We start from the raw sequence: 16,210 nt of genomic DNA on the forward strand, positions 1-16,210 counted from the left end.
CTCTTTGCTCTTGCTTTGCCACTCCACAGATGCTGTCTTGCTCATGGCACAGCTTTGGTGGAAGGGTTGAGAAACAAGGGTGAGAGTCCCACAGAGTTGGGACTTTGGATTTTCATCTTTGATGAGACAGAAGAAGGCCTAAACCCCTGGATCATCCCCCTCTGGGGACTGCTCTAGCTGCTATGCTGCTCTGGAAAAAAATTGGGCAGTGTTACAAGCATCAGTGGGCTGTCTGTGTTGTGAAATGCCACAGGGTAAAGGTGTCTGTAACCAGACACTGAAGCCGGGGCAAAGCAGTATTTAAGGAGTGTGCTGCTTTGTGCTGCTTCTTTGCTATCTATCTGCAGGCTGGGGCAGGCCATGCTGGGTTGATCTGTGAAGGCTGTGGTCTTCTTGGTGCAGGAGCAGAAGTGCAGGCCAAGGGGTTGCATGTGCATAGAGCACAGGTGCCGGCTGACCCAGGGCTCTCGGGTCCATCAGGTGTGGGTTTGGCTGCATAGAGGTTTATGGGCACATTGCCGGATAGAAAGTGCTGTGCCAGTGAATAGGTTGTGCAAAAAGAGGCCAGAAGCCCATGCTGGGCACCTCTTTCCTCCATGTGCTGAACAAGGGGAGATAATGCCCCAGTCAGCTTCATTGCATGGCAGCTCCTGGAGGAGTAAAACCACCTCAGCCACAAGCAAATACTGATGGGAAGAGGACCTCTAAAACCACTGTGCTTACCTACATCCCCAGGTAAGTATCTGAGGCCATCTCTGAAGTCTCTCCAGCTGACAGCAGCCAAAGCTGGGTGTGAACATGGGACTGGCATGGAGCTGGTGTGTTCTGCATTCCTGGTTTCCCATTATGGGAGCAGGTCGGATTCTCTTCAGCTCCCACCCTACTCACAAACACATGTTCTCCCAGGGAAGGCCAGTGCTGAGGGAGGATGCATACACATGAGTGCCTTATCTCAGCCTATACTTCTAGTTACCCTCCCCACCCCCTCTGTCCTTGAGTGGACAATCCTGTTCTTGCATTTTTGCTACTTTCGAGTATATAATTAATGAAACAAATACGCTAAATTTTTCTTCTAGGAATTTCCAATTTTTATTTTGTTGTTTGTATGGGAAAATGGCCATTTCTAAAGTATCTGGAGTACGTGGTCAATGCACAAAGCCCTCGGCACCTTTGCATGCCCCGCATGATGCTGACATTTGCATGAGGCCATGGAGGAAGGTTGGGACTCACCCCATATATACTTTGTTAGCTGAGGTGCCTGAAAGAGGTGTAAAGCAAAGACACAGGCACCCCTGGAGGCAGAGTCAGACACTGGGGGGCAGCTGTCACGTGTGGAGATGCCTTTCTCACCCAGCAACGAAAAGACATGGGGCAACTCTGTCTAACTTGGGCAGCTCAGTTGCAGCCCTAGGGGCAGATGATGGATGGGATAAGATGGGATGGGATGGGATGGGATGGGATGGGATGGGATGGGATGGGATGGGATGGGATGGGATGGGATGGGATGGAAGGAGGTGCTCAGGGCCTTGCCTCTTGTGTAGTGCTGGCTGCATCAATGCCACCATCTTTACAGTGGTGTGCCTTACATGCTGTCCTGCTTCCCTCTCCAGGCAACTGTCAGAGGAGAATGCTAATCTTCAAGAGTACGTTGAGAAAGAAGTAGAGGAGAAGAAAAAGCTGAGCAGGACTAATGAAGAGCTCCTCTGGAAGCTGCAGGAAGGAGAAGCTGTGAGCCCCGTGAAACTGCCCCCCTCATCACCCACTTCTTTTTATCGGTGCTCATCAGGGAACTCCTCTCCAGCAAAAGTCAGAACCTTGCGGCGATGACTGAGCCCTCAGCGCCGGAGGTTCCCTGCCTTTTATGCATTTCTGATCTGCTAAATGTTACCATCCAAGGAACTATCACCATCAGCAGGCGCCCAGGGCTCATGGCTGCAAGCACGCTTAGTAGCTGCATAGCTTTACACTAGGCAGGGTACTCTTATAGTCCCAATATAGGAGCTCTTGGTTCTGATGTGTTGATTAGGGTAGCAAGAAAAGATAGCAAAAAGCTAGGACAGCAGAAAGTTAGGATAGCAAAATGTTTGAGTTGTTAATGTTTTAACTGTGGTTAGAGCCAGGAGTTGGAAAATACTTTATTAATGGTTCATCAGAACGAACTTTTGCTGCAATATTTCAGGTTAGTTACAAATACAATTCCAGTTGTGAATATTTCTGTATATGTGTCTGTGTTTATATATATGTACGTACTGTACCTTTATACCTATATATAGACACACACACATATATACGTAGTTGCAGATGTTCTGAATTGCATTTTTTATATTATTGGATACTACTAAGTGCTGATATATTTTCATTAGTCAGCAGTTTTCTAACTCGTGCCTAAGACTTGCATCTAAACAAAATGCATTTCTGTTCAGCCTCCCAGGAATATTTATACCCAACCTAGAAGAAAGTTACACAGAAGTAGAAGCGCCTTCCAAACGACCACCAAGTGGTACTCTATGTAACATGAACACCAGCGACTCTGAAATTCTGAGACAGTACTGCCTTTGAAACCGTCACCTTTGCATTGAACACCAGACAAGATACACATACCATTCGCCGCTTTTTAAATCTTAGCATTGATATTGTTAGTGGAGATAGGCTAGAGGTGAGAAACATGAGGCTTTTAGCAAATTTGATAGAGGTTACCGGTTAACGTGTTTCAATTTTAGTGTCTTTAAATCCTAGTTAGATCTTATCTTGGTTTACCTTGTCCTGGTTTGGATACAATCAAAACCTCTGGCTGTAGGTTCCTGTCCATTTTGATTTATTTCAAGTCCTGTAAGTAAGAAGGAAAAAACAGGTTGTTCATCCTTAACCTTTGCTGGGCAAGAGGTTTCCAGTACCCATTCCAGGGGATGAGATAATGGGCACCTGCTGGGGCTCCAGCCTCCTCCCAGCTGAAACACCAAACACAGCATAGCGGAATATATGGGCACAGACGAGGTCAGAATTACTTTCCTTCCACACATATGTGTTATTTCAGATTGCTAAAGCTTAGCCAAAGCTACAGAGCACCTTGAACATTTATGGCAAAGAGTGGCTAAAGTACCTTTAACTTCTACCTTTAACTTCCTACCTAGAAGCAAAGAAATGCTTGTGATGACCCCCACACGATGGGGTGGCAAGGCCAGTGAGAGGCTGGGGTGGGACAGGATGCAGGCCCCCATGGGCGCTGCCAGCAAGCAAAAAACATCCCTGAGCATAGCTATTAAAACAAAAGGGACCTGCGAGATGCGTTTCTATCCAGCCTGGGACCAAGAGCCTGCATGTATTCCTGCTCCCAGCACCAGGGCCAAAGCGGGAGAAGGTCCCTGCAGCAAATCCCCGTGGTGTGGGAGTGCTCACAGGGTGGCATTGCACAGCGCCGCCATACGCTGGTGTAGGAGCTGTGCTTCAGCATTCCTGCGGAGTGCTCAGGATTCACAGACTGCAGCTTAGATACAGCTTCAATCACTGTCAGTGTCTGTGGCCTGTTCCAAAGTGTTGAAAAAAAAATGTTTTTTTTCTCGTTTTTAGAGAAATCTATATTTTGTAGCAGCTTTTGCATGATACTGTGATACTGAGTAAACTGAGCATCTTGTTAGAATAGCTCATGCCACACTAATACTGTTGAAATGCGTTACTAGATTTTAAGTGTGTCCAGCAAGTACAACCTGAACGTAAGATAGATACCTAGCACACACATGCACATAAAGCCCCTTCTTGCCAAGTACAATTTTAATCACTTTTATACTTGCTAAATGCACAGATATCTGCAATACTGCATTGCCATGTTTCATCCTGCCAATACAATTCTGATACAATGAGATCATAAGATCATAGAATGATGTGGGTTAGGAGGGACATTAAAGCTCATCCAGTTCCAACCCCCTTCCACAGGCAGGGACATCTTCCACTGGACCAGGCTGCACAAAGCCCCGTCCAGGCTGGACTTTAACACTGCCAGGGATGGGGCAGCCACAGCTTCTCTGGACAACCTGTGCCAGCGCCTCACCACCCCCACAGGGAAGAATTTGTTCCTAATGTCTAATCTACATCTACACTCTTTAAATTTAAAACCACCGCACCTTGTCCTGTCACTACAGGCACTGGTAAAATATCTTTCAATCTTTCTTTTAATTCCCCTTTAAGTACTGAAAGGCCACAATAAGGTCTCCCTGGAGTCCTCTCCAGGCTGAACAACCCAAACACTCTCAGCCTTTCTTCATGCAAAAGATTTTCCAGCCCTTTGACCACTTTTGTGGCCCTCCTCTGGACCCTCTCCAACAGGTCCGTATCTTTCCTGGGCTGAGGACTCCAGCACTCCAAGTGGAATAAAGTGGAGTAGAGAGGTAGAATCACCTCCCCCAACCTGATGGCCACACTGCTTTCGATGCAGCCCAGGATGCAGTTGGGTGAGCTGATACAACCAGAACTGTTACCATGATGCTACTCTAAACTTTCCCATGCTAAACACACTAGAACATACTATTGGCCAATTCATTCTTTCCCTCTATTTCTGGTGCTTTATCGGTTTAAATTCATATGCAAGAGATGCTTCCAGCAGTGAATTGGGAGTGGGGCCTTTACGTTGGGAAAACTGGGACCAATCCCAGCTCCACCTTCATTTGGTATAATTACCAATCATTTTCCCATCTACCTTTTGCCTCCCAATCCTGCCTCTCCCTAGATTCTTCCTTGGCACAGCCTCAAGGGCCTGCCCAAACACTGGTAAAGCTGCAGGAAGTTTTGCTTGACCAGAAGGGAGGCAGCCACCCATCCCTGCAGGGATGTGAAGGGTGGTTCCTTCTCGTACAAGCCCAGAAACATGGACTTTTTTCCCCCCCAAAAGTTATTCCTTTTTCCTGCTCTCCCTCTGCCATGTCCCCCATTGCCTCTGTGTGCCAGAGTAGCTGTGGACTGGGGCAGCCACTCCCAGGGGAGCACTCCCCAGAGTGCATGGCCAAGCTGGGAACTCCTGCTCTTGCCGGGGAGCTGTGACCATGCAAAGTGACCACGCCATTCCCAGCAGCGTGAGGGCCAGATCTCTATCCTTGCTTCCTGGCCATCCCTGCTCAAAGGCAAGCAAGGAGAAGCTTTTGGTTTTGGAGGGCTGGAGACTTCCCGAATGCCTTAGCCACAGTGGGAGCTTTCCCGTTTGGCAGAGTAGCGTGGCCTTTGGCAGGAGAGTGCAGCCAGCACTAAGCAGAAAAGGATTTTATTGCCCCTATGTCTTTAGAAGATGCTGTTTGAGTTGGTTAATCTTTATTTGATGCAGAAGGCTGCAATAAAACAGCCTGCTGCTGCTCTGGAGCAGCTCCAGAGAGTGGCACCAGGAGCGGGTAACAGCCGTGCGATAGCAGGAGAGCTGGCATGAGCTGGGGGCATGGAGAGCTTTGGGATAGCTCTGTTCTCCTGTGGGAATGTGCCATTTGGTCCCATTCAAATGGCACCTCAAATAGCTGAGGGCATGGACAGGACTAAGTGATGCCCAGCGGCAAAGGCTTGTGGTGGTGATAGGCAGGGGGAGGAAAAGAAAAACTATCAAGTGCAAAATCAGGTATTTTATGTCTCTGCACTGATGGTGGTTGTGTCCCGTGGACACGCTGAGGAGCCTCTGTACAGTTTCCCATGCAGCAGGAGTTTTGTGGTCCCATTTACTATGTGGCTAATGATGACAGGAAGAGTTTGTATAATTTCAGTTATGATGTACAGATAAGTGTAATATATTCCTGATAATAAATACATGCGCCAGCACACATATGGGCTGACGCATATGAACCAGCATGTCCTGTAGCATTTCCTGTATGTCTGTGCACACAGAAACTGGATTAGAAGTGAAACCCCATCGAAGGGTACCCCAGTACAGTAAAGATTGAAGCTAGAAAACCACATAAGCCTCCTGACAGCAGGGGGGCTTGGTTGAGTTACCCAACTATGGATAACAGGCTATAAATTAGATCAAAAATCCCATTAATTCCTTTTCTAAGGGTGCTTCCTGTGCAGCTGGGGCTCCTGGGTGACCAGGGGTTGTTCCCTGCAGTGTTTTTATTAAGGTGTCATGCTTCAGCATGTGGTAAGGAGAACATTTCCGCCCATGGCTCAGACACGGCAGCAAACACGTACTCTCATAATGCGCCAGTCTGCTGCTGTTGCAACACACCCTCCCCTTGCCCTGCCCTTCCACTGAGAGCACAGAGTTCCTCAGGCTTTGCCACAAGGATTAAAGAATCAGGGCACACCCCACCTCGGGAATGTGCCTGGTAACATCCTCCTGGAAAGTCTTTCACCAGGCCCCTGGCTCAATTGGCACAGAGGAAGCTATAGGAAGGACAAAGACTGAGGGCAGAAGGAAAGCAGGGCTCCTGGAGCCACCAACTCATTTACAGCAGGACACACAAGCAGGATGCAAACGAAGGATGAGGTGATGGCAGGGAGCAGACAAGACTTCTTCCTGGTTGTCAGTGTTGTCCTGCAGATCCTATCCTGGAAAACCCCATAGAAAAGAGCAGAACTCTTCATTCATTACACAGCCCCAAGTTCCCGAGACAACTGACCTTTGCAATGCCAACGAAGTTCACACCACCTGGGTAAATTTTAGGCTAACTCTGCAGGTTTGGGAAGTCCCACCTAATACCTGAATTGGTACCAGAAGACAGAAGAGACTCGCCTCAGTGTCAGCAGCAACAAGCTGCTCAGCTCTGAGCATCCACCCCAGCCTGCAGCAAGTCCCCCACACCACGTATTGTCCCACCTGCCTCAGCAAATCTGAGTCAGGGCAGAGTTAACACGAGCAGCTTCCAGAGCAAGTGCCCTCCTGCAGAGACTGGGTCAGCCAGCAAGAAGTTGGAACTAGCTGCAAAACAGGCAGGCTTACAAAGGAGGGCAAACAATAGACATCACTTATCTGGATACTGAGAAATATGTTTTAATGCTGTACCACAGAATTACAAGTGAACTTCCGAATTCCAAAAGCATCATTCAGGGGAGAAGTTATTTACAGTGTTGCCAGGATAAAAAGTAGCCGCACACCCGCGCTGTGCTCTGGGGCAAGGTTCACATTGTAAAACTTAAGGCCTTAATCGCTACATGAACGTGGTAAAAACCAAAACAAACCCAAAACCTCCAACCCAAACAAAGATTAAAAAAAATAAAAAACAGACCTGTTTGCAGAACAAGCATTAAAACTATTTATTATGCCCATAAGAAATTCTGAGAAATCATTAGGAAAATAGATCATCAGACAACAGAAAGGTATTTACATTTTGCTTAATAATTAAAAAATAAATATATACAGACTCTTCCATGGCTTCAGTCAGTAACAACCCCTTTGCTGACATATGTGCCCCAAACTCACACTAGGTTTGCCAGCACACTACCTCGGGGCTGACAGCAGCTCCTCCTGCTCCCTGTGCCCAGCACTGCTGGAAGGCACAACTGTGCTGCAAGAGAACCAACCCTTTGCTTCCCACTGCTGTCTCAAGTCCACGAGTCACTCTGCTGAAGCCAAAGCCCCACATGGCATAGAGAGGAAGAGGCGTCTCTCGCTGGCCTCAGAGGAACCCCACGTCTTGGAGCGCGAGCCAGGAGAAAAACCCTGAGAGAAACCGAGGTCTGGCTCTTGCTGGCAGAGACGTTCCAGGATCATCTGTTTTCCAGCTGGGTGTCAGACACCCCACAGGACCCCACTGCAACTGTAACACAGCGTAAGGCAGTCTGGGGAGTCTATGGGGCAGGCTTTGCTGCTGGAGCGGGAAATGGGTGACACACCACAAGCTGAGCAGCAGCAGGCAGAGCAACCGGCAGCACTGACAAGGCAGCTTTGCTTTCAGCTCAATTCTGGGATGCTGGAATGCTGGCATCCCAAATCAGGCTGATGGACCTGCGGAAAGGCGAGGTGGCTATGAGGAGTAACTCATGATGCACTGTGTACACAGATATCTAGCCTTAAAGAAGTGCAACTTTTTAATGAGGAAGAAACAGAACCTGCCTGTAAAGTTGGGCCCAGTGGATGTCATAAGGTTGTTCAAGGGTTTAAAAAGAGAGAGGCTTTTCTCCCAGAGGCAAGAGGCTTCCTTTGAAAGGGGAGGGTGTTGAGCTGCATGCAGGGGAGAGACTGCAGGGGAGCCTGCTAAATGAAAATTGGCACCACTCCTGCTCCTCCTCTCCAAAGCAAGCCCCTCAAGCCTGCCAGACCTGCACATCATCGTTTATTCATTTGGGCAGATGACAGCAATGTTCAGTGTACATGGCTTTTGGGGGTGGGGAGAGAGAGAATTTAAGAAATCCCACTGGAATTCATTAGTATATAAAATGCAATCACCAAAGCAGCATATTTTACAAATATAAACATAATATCCTATCATATTGCTTTCTGGTCTCTGACTTAGTAGGAATGGGGGCAGCATGCAGTGACAGGCACCCTCTGTACACTATGAATAGGAGTTTGTTTTCATTTGGGATAGACGAAGGGTGAGTGTTCACAGTAAGCACTGCCAGTTAAAACTTTACGCTTCTAAAACCTGGCAATAAACAGCAACACGTGGCAGTGCTTTCACCAGTATGGTCCCCTGCAGCCCCCTTACCCTACTGCAACCAAGCACGAATGGCTCCAAACTGCAGCAGTTTGCCTGCAGCACACCCTGGTCCCTGCCATGCTCAGATGGGGTTGGTGGGCAGGGGTCAGCCCTGTACCCCCTCCTGCTGACAGATATCTGACTGACAACCAGCACAGGCACTCGCAGCACGGACCAGGAGCAAACTCCACCCTGATGGATGGCAAAAGGGCAAACTGAAGCTGAAACCCAGACAGTAATGATTTTTAGTGACCAAAGAAAGCAGTAAGCAAATAAGCAAAAGCTACCAATTTTTGCACAAACAATTCATTTGGGAGGGATGGGGGAAAAGCTGTTTTGGCAGCAGTTTTCATGGAGAAAGGCTGGCTGTCTACACACCCAGATTTGCTGTTTGACTGGAAGTTGCAGCCTAGGTGCTGCCTGCCTCAATCCATTGTGAGCTGGCCATCAGCAGGACCTTCCAACAGCTCACCTGGAGGGCTCCTCTCTACCAAGCAGACTGGGAGCAACTAAATACACTGAAACAAGGTCAGTCCTTCAGGCCAGAGCCTCCTCCAAAAGATCAGGCAGGCCATTTTTACTATGTCTCTCAGCTTTGGCAAAACCAGATCTATTCTCATGGCAAGCAAACGTATTGCTTCTCTATTCCCACCCCTTCATACAGCAAAATGCTCCGCATCTGCACAAAACATTCCTATAAAAAAATAACTGCATTATTTACAAAGAAAATCTCGAATGAAAGCATATTGTCCACAACAGCAAGGTTATAGCAGCAGTTGTGTGTCTTCAAGAGACACCTGGCTTGATCTATGTTACATACAGACATCAGCAGAGAGGTAAAAAAAAATACAATAATAAAACCACACCCATTCAGAAAGTCCTTGATGTTGTCCTAGAAGGAGGCAGTCAAATTTGCCTTTCAGCTTATGAAACATACAAGCAAGGGATGGATGCAGCCAGGAGGGGATGGGGCAGGGGTATGCAGATCTAATTCTCCGCTTCCTCACTGGTCCACCTCCCACGTCAAGTCATGTGAAGAGGAGGCCAGGATATTCCCAGGTACAGCTGGACACAGGGGAAGCAGGTAGACAAGAGAGCCAGGGAGACACCTACGCTTCCTTGTCACTCTGCAGGGCTGCAGGCTACCTCTATGTGCTTGTATCTGGTGAGTAGCAACAAAGAGCCAGAGAGACGGCAGCACCAACCACAAGGGAACTGATGGGTTGAACACACCAAGATGGAACAGTGGGAGATGGGACTAAGGCTCCTCACCTCCATTAGCTTTGGGTCTGATACAGGTAATAGCACATTTAAATACTGTATCTGCTGACACAGAAGTCTTTAAATTTCTCAGAGAAAAGGCAACTGATGAAAAATGACCCCATCAGGTCTTTCCCTTCTACATACTGCTATTATATGCCACAAAAGCTGAAATTAAGTTATGGAATATAAATACGAAACCAGACCCCTAGGCAGGTAACAAAAATAAGTTAATATTAACAACAAAATATTAATATTAAGAAAAAGTTTACATACAGCAAGAAATCTGCATATTCTTAAATCATTTTCTTTGGAGACAACACTTCCAGTCAGAATTCACCCCCATATGGTCACTTCTGAATGTCTTAATTGCTCAGAAGTTTGTACCCAAGGTAGGGAAAAATATCCTTGCATTTTTGGTAAAACAGGAAACTTTGCTCCCCTCCGAGTTTTCATCTTCTTTCCCTCCCACCACATCTTCAGTGCTTTTTGGAAGGCTATGGACTGTATCGACCTTGCCTGTATTTAAATAAAACAGACTTCAACCAAGTGGCTTTTCATTTCTGTATTATTCTCTCCCTGCTTGAGTAAGACTTTGTACTTGCTGGAGGAGCAAAGGCTTGGCAGATGGTCAAGACCCAGGGACTGAAGCTGGCCCTGACTTTCATTTTGTAGAGGAAACTGCACTCAAAACGCATCCTGGAAGGCAGTGAACACAATGCCTTCACTCACCCCAGTTCCAACCCTGGCAATAAGAGGTCCCCAGTATACTAGAAGGAACCTAAAATTAAAACTCCTTAGTGTAGACAGGGTATCAAGTGTCTCTTGGAGACCTGTGAGAGACCACGGTCCAGCCGTGTAACCCAGGAGATGGTCTGTTTCCCCTTTCTGCTGTACGAAGTTAAGTCATGCAGGGATCTGTTCTTCAGTTCTCCAACTGAACAACAGGGACAAGAGCCTGGCCTTTTGTCAGCAACAGCCATGCTGACAAACAGATTTAAAGACTGTCCAGTGTTCAGAGACAGCAGTGTGGAGGACAGACACCTAGGAAAGCATCCAGTCAGGTTAGGAGAGGTGATTTGGGATGATGTATCACTGAAAGTGTTTGAAGTTACGTTGGATGGGGCTTTGAGCCACCTGATCTAGTCAAAATGTTCCTGGCCATAGAAGGGAAGCTGGAACAGACAGTCTTCAGAGGTCCCTTCCAACCTAAACCATTCTATGATTTGTTTTTCAATACAAGCTGAAGTGTGAATTGAGAGTCACAGACTGGTTTGGACTAGAAAGGTCTGTAAGATCATCTAGTTCCAACCCCCTGCCACGGGCAGGGACACCCTGTCCAGCCTGGCCTTGAACAATGCCAGGTATGGGGCAGCCACAACTTTCTTGAGCAGCCTATTCCAGTGCCTCATCACTCTCACAGTAAAGAATTTCTTCCTTATATCCAACCTTAATCTCCCTCCCCTGTTCGTTTGAATTTAAATCAGTGATACAACAAGGGGCAATGCCCATCTTACTTACGCTTTAACAAAACTTTTTTTTTGGGTACTGAATCTGGCTTGGGAAAGCCATGATGCAGAAAATTAAGGAAATGTTTCATCTTACAGCAAAACCAAGGCATTGTCAACCAAACACAGACCCTGGTCTGAACTCTCATTTCCCACCTTTCCCAACAGCTCAGCTCTGGAGATGATCTCCAGCCACAAAGGGAAAGCTCTTCTCAGCAAGTTGTACCCTAGAGCTTAGCAGTGTTTTCTAGGCTGCATACTCTACCAGGACCAAGGAGCCCCTGCGCACCCTCACAGCCCTTCCCTGGGCAGGGGGCAGACACCAGGTATTGCTCATGGAAGAAGTTCAAGCCACCGAGGATCCTCCCATGCTTCCCCTTCTCAGGAGTGAAACATGCTCCACCTGCCAATGCCAAATCAAAGTCTCACCGTCAAATCCTTTGCTAATGCCACCTGGCCAGCACATAAAACTGCTGCAAGGAGAGGAAAACAGGGTTGTGCTTGTTACCAGAGCTGGGCTCCCTTCTACTAGCCACCCCACCACTGCAGCCACAGCGCTGGTGATTTCCGAGGCGAAGAAGTAAGAGAGCTCTTTGGAGACACCTGCTCTTTTCAAGCCATTCAAGTTCTTGCACTACATAGTTTTATACGGAAAGCTGGCAATCCCTCTGCTGAGCATATAAGCAGAAACATCTGTTAGCACTCCCTGCATGCTGACAAGTGACCATTCACCCAACAAGCAGCAACTGAAAACCCTCCCAGCAATTCACAGCAGCAATGTGCCTTAAAGCATACGAGTATGCAGTTAAGAAAAAGTTAAATACACAAAAACTATGAGATCTGATACTCTGAAGAATGCAAGTCCTGCAGGTGCTTTCTTAATCAGGTGAAAGCCAGTGTTTGGAGAGAACCTTTTCTTGTGCGTACACGTGGGGTACAGCTCACATCAGGTGAAGGACGGATCTGCTCTAAACCTGACAGTAGCACTGCAAAATCAGGTAGAGTATCTGTGGGGAGGTAATTCCTGGGGCTACTGAAAGAAAGACCTTGGTGAGGCCTGGTTTCATAGCAGCATTTAAGGTTAAGTGGCACACAGAAGCAGTTTTCTTTCTACACACTGGGAAAAAAATAAAACACAGAAGAAGGAGGAAGGGAAGCATAGCCCCAGATTAGCTGAGAGTGCTCCCAGGAGTATGCCAGAGGTGTGGCTTTTTTCCTTGTGATCCCTTTTAACTGGGCTACTAAGCAGACTGCGCAAGCTGCAGCAACAGGGCTGGGGAGTCCCGCATTATGCTTCCTTATTCCTGCATCACTGATTAACCAGACATAACCTGGTTCAGGACCCCCACTTGCAAAGCTTCCTTCACTGCAGCCATTCCCCAGTTGCCCATAGCCAAACATGCAGTCATTTACAGCTCTCTGAGCCAGCATCCGTGTTTCTCTCCGCATCTGCTGAGGCAGCATAGGTGGCTTCCACACTGTGCCATATTCCGTAAGTAAAGTAGATGATAAAACCTGTGGAAGCCAAGGGGAGAGGGCACCGTTAGCTCTGCAAGGTAACAGAACCACACTCACTACAATACAGGCTGCACCAGGGGCAACTTCAGTCAACCTCATGGCTGGCTTCTAGTGGACAGCCACTATCTCCCTTTGGGAAAAAAGCCATTAACACAGGCACCAGTCTTTAAAAGACCATCTATCCCAGCTCCAAAAGGGGGCCCAATCAGAAAAATCTCTTATGTTTTCCAGTGAGTCCATTCTGCCCAGAGCTTTCTTTCTCCATTTATGTACCTACAGCATCCATCCCACCAGCACTGATTTTTCCATCATAGTAAATACCCTGGGTGTTTCAGGCCTTCTCCACATGTCTACTGGGAGCATCCTGGGATGCAGCTCAGCTCCTTCAGCTCCAGAAGCACAAAGCCCACCACCTGGACTGCAGTACAAGGCCAGCCAACAATAAACGCTCTGTGGTTTCTTGTTGGCAGTAAGACCCATAAGATGGTTCATGGGTTGTCCTTTTATCCTCACAAAGGCTTCAAGACACTTGAATTTAAAACAAGCTTGAGGCACGCTGCCTAAATGCCTTCAGTTGAGTCATCAAGTTTGCCCAAGGATGGTGAGAGTGCAGAATCCCTCCCTAGAATGCTACAAGGAATTTATGATTAACAAAATCTAGTAATGTTGAACACAGAGTTTTTTCTCTAACTCACCTATGAGCATCCAAACTGCAAACCGGATCCATGTGCCAAGGTCTAGCTGCATCATGAGGTAAACATTCACAAAAATACTCACAACAGGAAGAAGGGGCAAAAGAGGTACCTGAAAAAGAAAAGAGGGATGGTATTACATCCACAGGGATGAATAATAGGCAGGCAAGAATACTGGATCCATTGTAAACAGGAAGTGATTACTGTTACCAACTCTTCATCTGCCAGATATGAGAAAAGGCAAGGTTAGACAAAACCAGAGGACATCAGTCTGCCGTGGGAGAGGGACGTGAACAACGCTGTTCACCTGTTGTAAGAATGTCCTTGTTTTGTGGTCTGGAAGGAGGCAAGAGGGAAATTTTAGCAGCAATGCTAAATATTTGTGGGGGGAAGGAAAGAAGAGGAAAACCAAGGACTTCATCATGACAGGCACCACTTAAGACCAGGAGAAGAAGGTAAGGAGAATGTCTGAGGAACTTCATCCAGCAGGTGCCACAGTAATTAAGCAATGTAATGCAAATAATCCCAGAGCAGAAGAAAACCAGCAAATATTGCAGCTATACTAGGAATGCTTTAGTGATCTGAGAATCAAAGAAGAATAAACAATAAAGTCAAATTATAACAACAGAAAGCTTTGTGAACATGGTGAAACTGAAAAAAAAAGTAAACTTCACTCCTAAGGAAAAAGGAGCTTTACAAGAAGAAAGAGGTTTAAGTGTTGCAGTAGCTTTCTTAAGCATCACAAAAAAAGCCCCCAGCAAAAGAGCAAGAAACATTTACGGTGAGTATCTGTTCACATCATTAGAGAAAGGGGATGGGCACACAAATTAGAAAGCAGAGAGTATTTTTCTAAACCAGGCTTTGTCACGTCAGGAGGGACAAGTGAGATTTCCCTCAGTGGGTAAATTATATATCCAGAGACTGCTGAAGTGCTCTCTGAACCATTAATAGGCATCTCAGAGCTCCTGGTAGACCTGTAATGTCTCTACAGAGTGGAGAAGGGAGACAAATTACCTATTAAAAAGAAATACACAAAAACAACTGGGAAATAAACCAGGCAGCCTTGGATTCCCAGAGAGACTTTAGAGAAAAGTCCCTTGACAGTCAGGTTGTAAATGTCTAAAGCACCACAAGGAGATATGAAACAGTTACTACAGATTTAGAAGTGACAGGTCTCATTCCCTCCCACCCCCCCCACCCCCACCCCAAGAGGGTAGTGGCTGAGGGGAAGAGAAGGAGGTAAAATACCTGGAGCGTAAGGCAAAGAGATCTCCTTAGAAGTGAGTTCAGAAAATAGTCTAGATGACAGTTCCTAAATTTTCTGCTCCTGGACATTTCTGTTTCTACTTCTGGGACCATAATCACAAAATGAGCTGCAAACACTACTCTGGGCAATGCTGGCTGGATTAAATGATTAAAATCAGAGAATTAACTGAAAAACTGTAATTGAAGAGCAGTCGAAATGAGAGCAGTTTGGAGGATGGCATTAGAATACAAAACTAACTAAATAAATTAGGGAAATAACCTGAAATCAACGACAAAATATGACTTGCAGGATTATAATAGTAAAAAAGCCCCCAAACTTCCCAGTGTTTAATACAGAAAGGATGGTGTGCTTGGAAAGGCAGGAAAATGACAGAGTTCCTCATACTTAAGAGTGTTCAACAAAGAATGGACACCCCTTAATCTCCCTGGGGACTAAACAGGATATGAAAGTGCACTTTCTCACCGCCTTTTAGCAAGTACCCCTTTGATACTCACACAAAACTTTCTTCTTGGTTTCTCTTTCCCTCTGTATCCATGATCTGACATGGCCCTTCAAATCATCCCTTTTTCTTCTGATCTCTGTCTCTTCCATATTCTATAACCATCTGCTTTCAAAAGCACTGTCCTGCCCTTCCCTTCTGGACACATCTCTGCACCAAATTCTACCCTCCCAGCTTGTTCTGGACTTCAGCACCATTTTACGTTTCTTTTCAAGTCCTCTATTGTCACCTCTGATCTGACCCAAGGCTTCCCCTCCTGATTGCCTCCTCCAACCTCCCAGCTAACCCCTTCAGTCCATCTTTCTGTGCCAAATCTGCTTCTGCTCACAGGGCACTGCTGGGTACTAGGCTTGCCACAATGCTACTTCTGCTACACTTGCATGTTGCAGCAAAGCATCTATGCTAACCTCTTGAGGTTAGACTCCAAGAGGAAACCACACTCAGAGGCTTAGCTTGGCTCTGGTAAGACATCCTTTTTTGCAAGGAGCACAGACTACAAAAAATTACAGACAAAATAGCTGGAGAGCTCAAACCATCAGCTCTATGGACAGCACTGCACATCATGCCTATATTCTCTGCATGTCCACTTGGCCAGGACCTCTCTTGTGAAACAGGTCAACATGTACTTCCTCCTCCCATCACCTCCCACCTCTAGCTACACCTCCCAGGACACTCACCTTAAAGGAGAGCTTGGTTTTGCTTTCAGGCTGTTTCCATATAACAAAGCTGACAAAAAGAACAAGGATGGCAGCAATAATCCATATAGTCTTTATCAGAACACTTGGCTCAAGAGCAGTCAAGATACAGCTACCCACAATAAGGAAACCTGTAAACGGACATCAAAGCATACAGATTCTTTT

At 46.7% G+C, this 16,210-nt stretch overlaps 2 protein-coding genes across 7 annotated transcripts in view; one reads left to right on the forward strand and one right to left on the reverse strand.

Annotated features, from left to right (window-relative positions):
- Positions 1-2,356, forward strand: part of MTUS2 (microtubule associated scaffold protein 2) — a 169,697-nt gene extending 167,341 nt beyond the window's left edge. For both annotated transcript variants that reach the window (XM_057410384.1, XM_057410385.1), the window contains one exon: positions 1,611-2,356. In XM_057410384.1, coding sequence (XP_057266367.1) covers positions 1,611-1,827 — 217 coding nt within the window. In that variant the 3' untranslated portion in view covers positions 1,828-2,356. The remainder of the gene's footprint in view (positions 1-1,610) is intronic.
- The window catches only part of SLC7A1 (solute carrier family 7 member 1), a 57,179-nt gene that overhangs the window by 10,698 nt on the left and 30,271 nt on the right, over positions 1-16,210 (reverse strand). Inside the window, exons 10-14 of one of the 5 annotated variants that reach the window (XR_008972284.1) lie at positions 16,028-16,176; positions 13,588-13,696; positions 12,788-12,889; positions 2,758-2,827; positions 1,661-1,710 (exon numbers count right to left, since the gene is read on the reverse strand). Coding sequence is in view for 4 of the 5 variants with exons in the window: in XM_057410386.1 (XP_057266369.1) it covers positions 12,780-12,889; positions 13,588-13,696; positions 16,028-16,176 (368 nt within the window). In the remaining variant the exon portion in view is untranslated. Of the gene's footprint in view, positions 1-1,660; positions 1,711-2,598; positions 2,828-12,057; positions 12,890-13,587; positions 13,697-16,027; positions 16,177-16,210 lie in introns of those variants that run through there. The other 4 variants (XM_057410387.1, XM_057410389.1, XM_057410388.1 and 1 more) reach the window with 4 other exon arrangements.

The sequence above is a fragment of the Pezoporus wallicus genome, unplaced genomic scaffold (assembly GCF_028554395.1).
Source record: "Pezoporus wallicus isolate ANWC-B61680 ecotype Strahan unplaced genomic scaffold, APGP_CSIRO_Pwel_v1 contig_1876, whole genome shotgun sequence".
NCBI lineage: Eukaryota > Metazoa > Chordata > Aves > Psittaciformes > Psittacidae > Pezoporus > Pezoporus wallicus.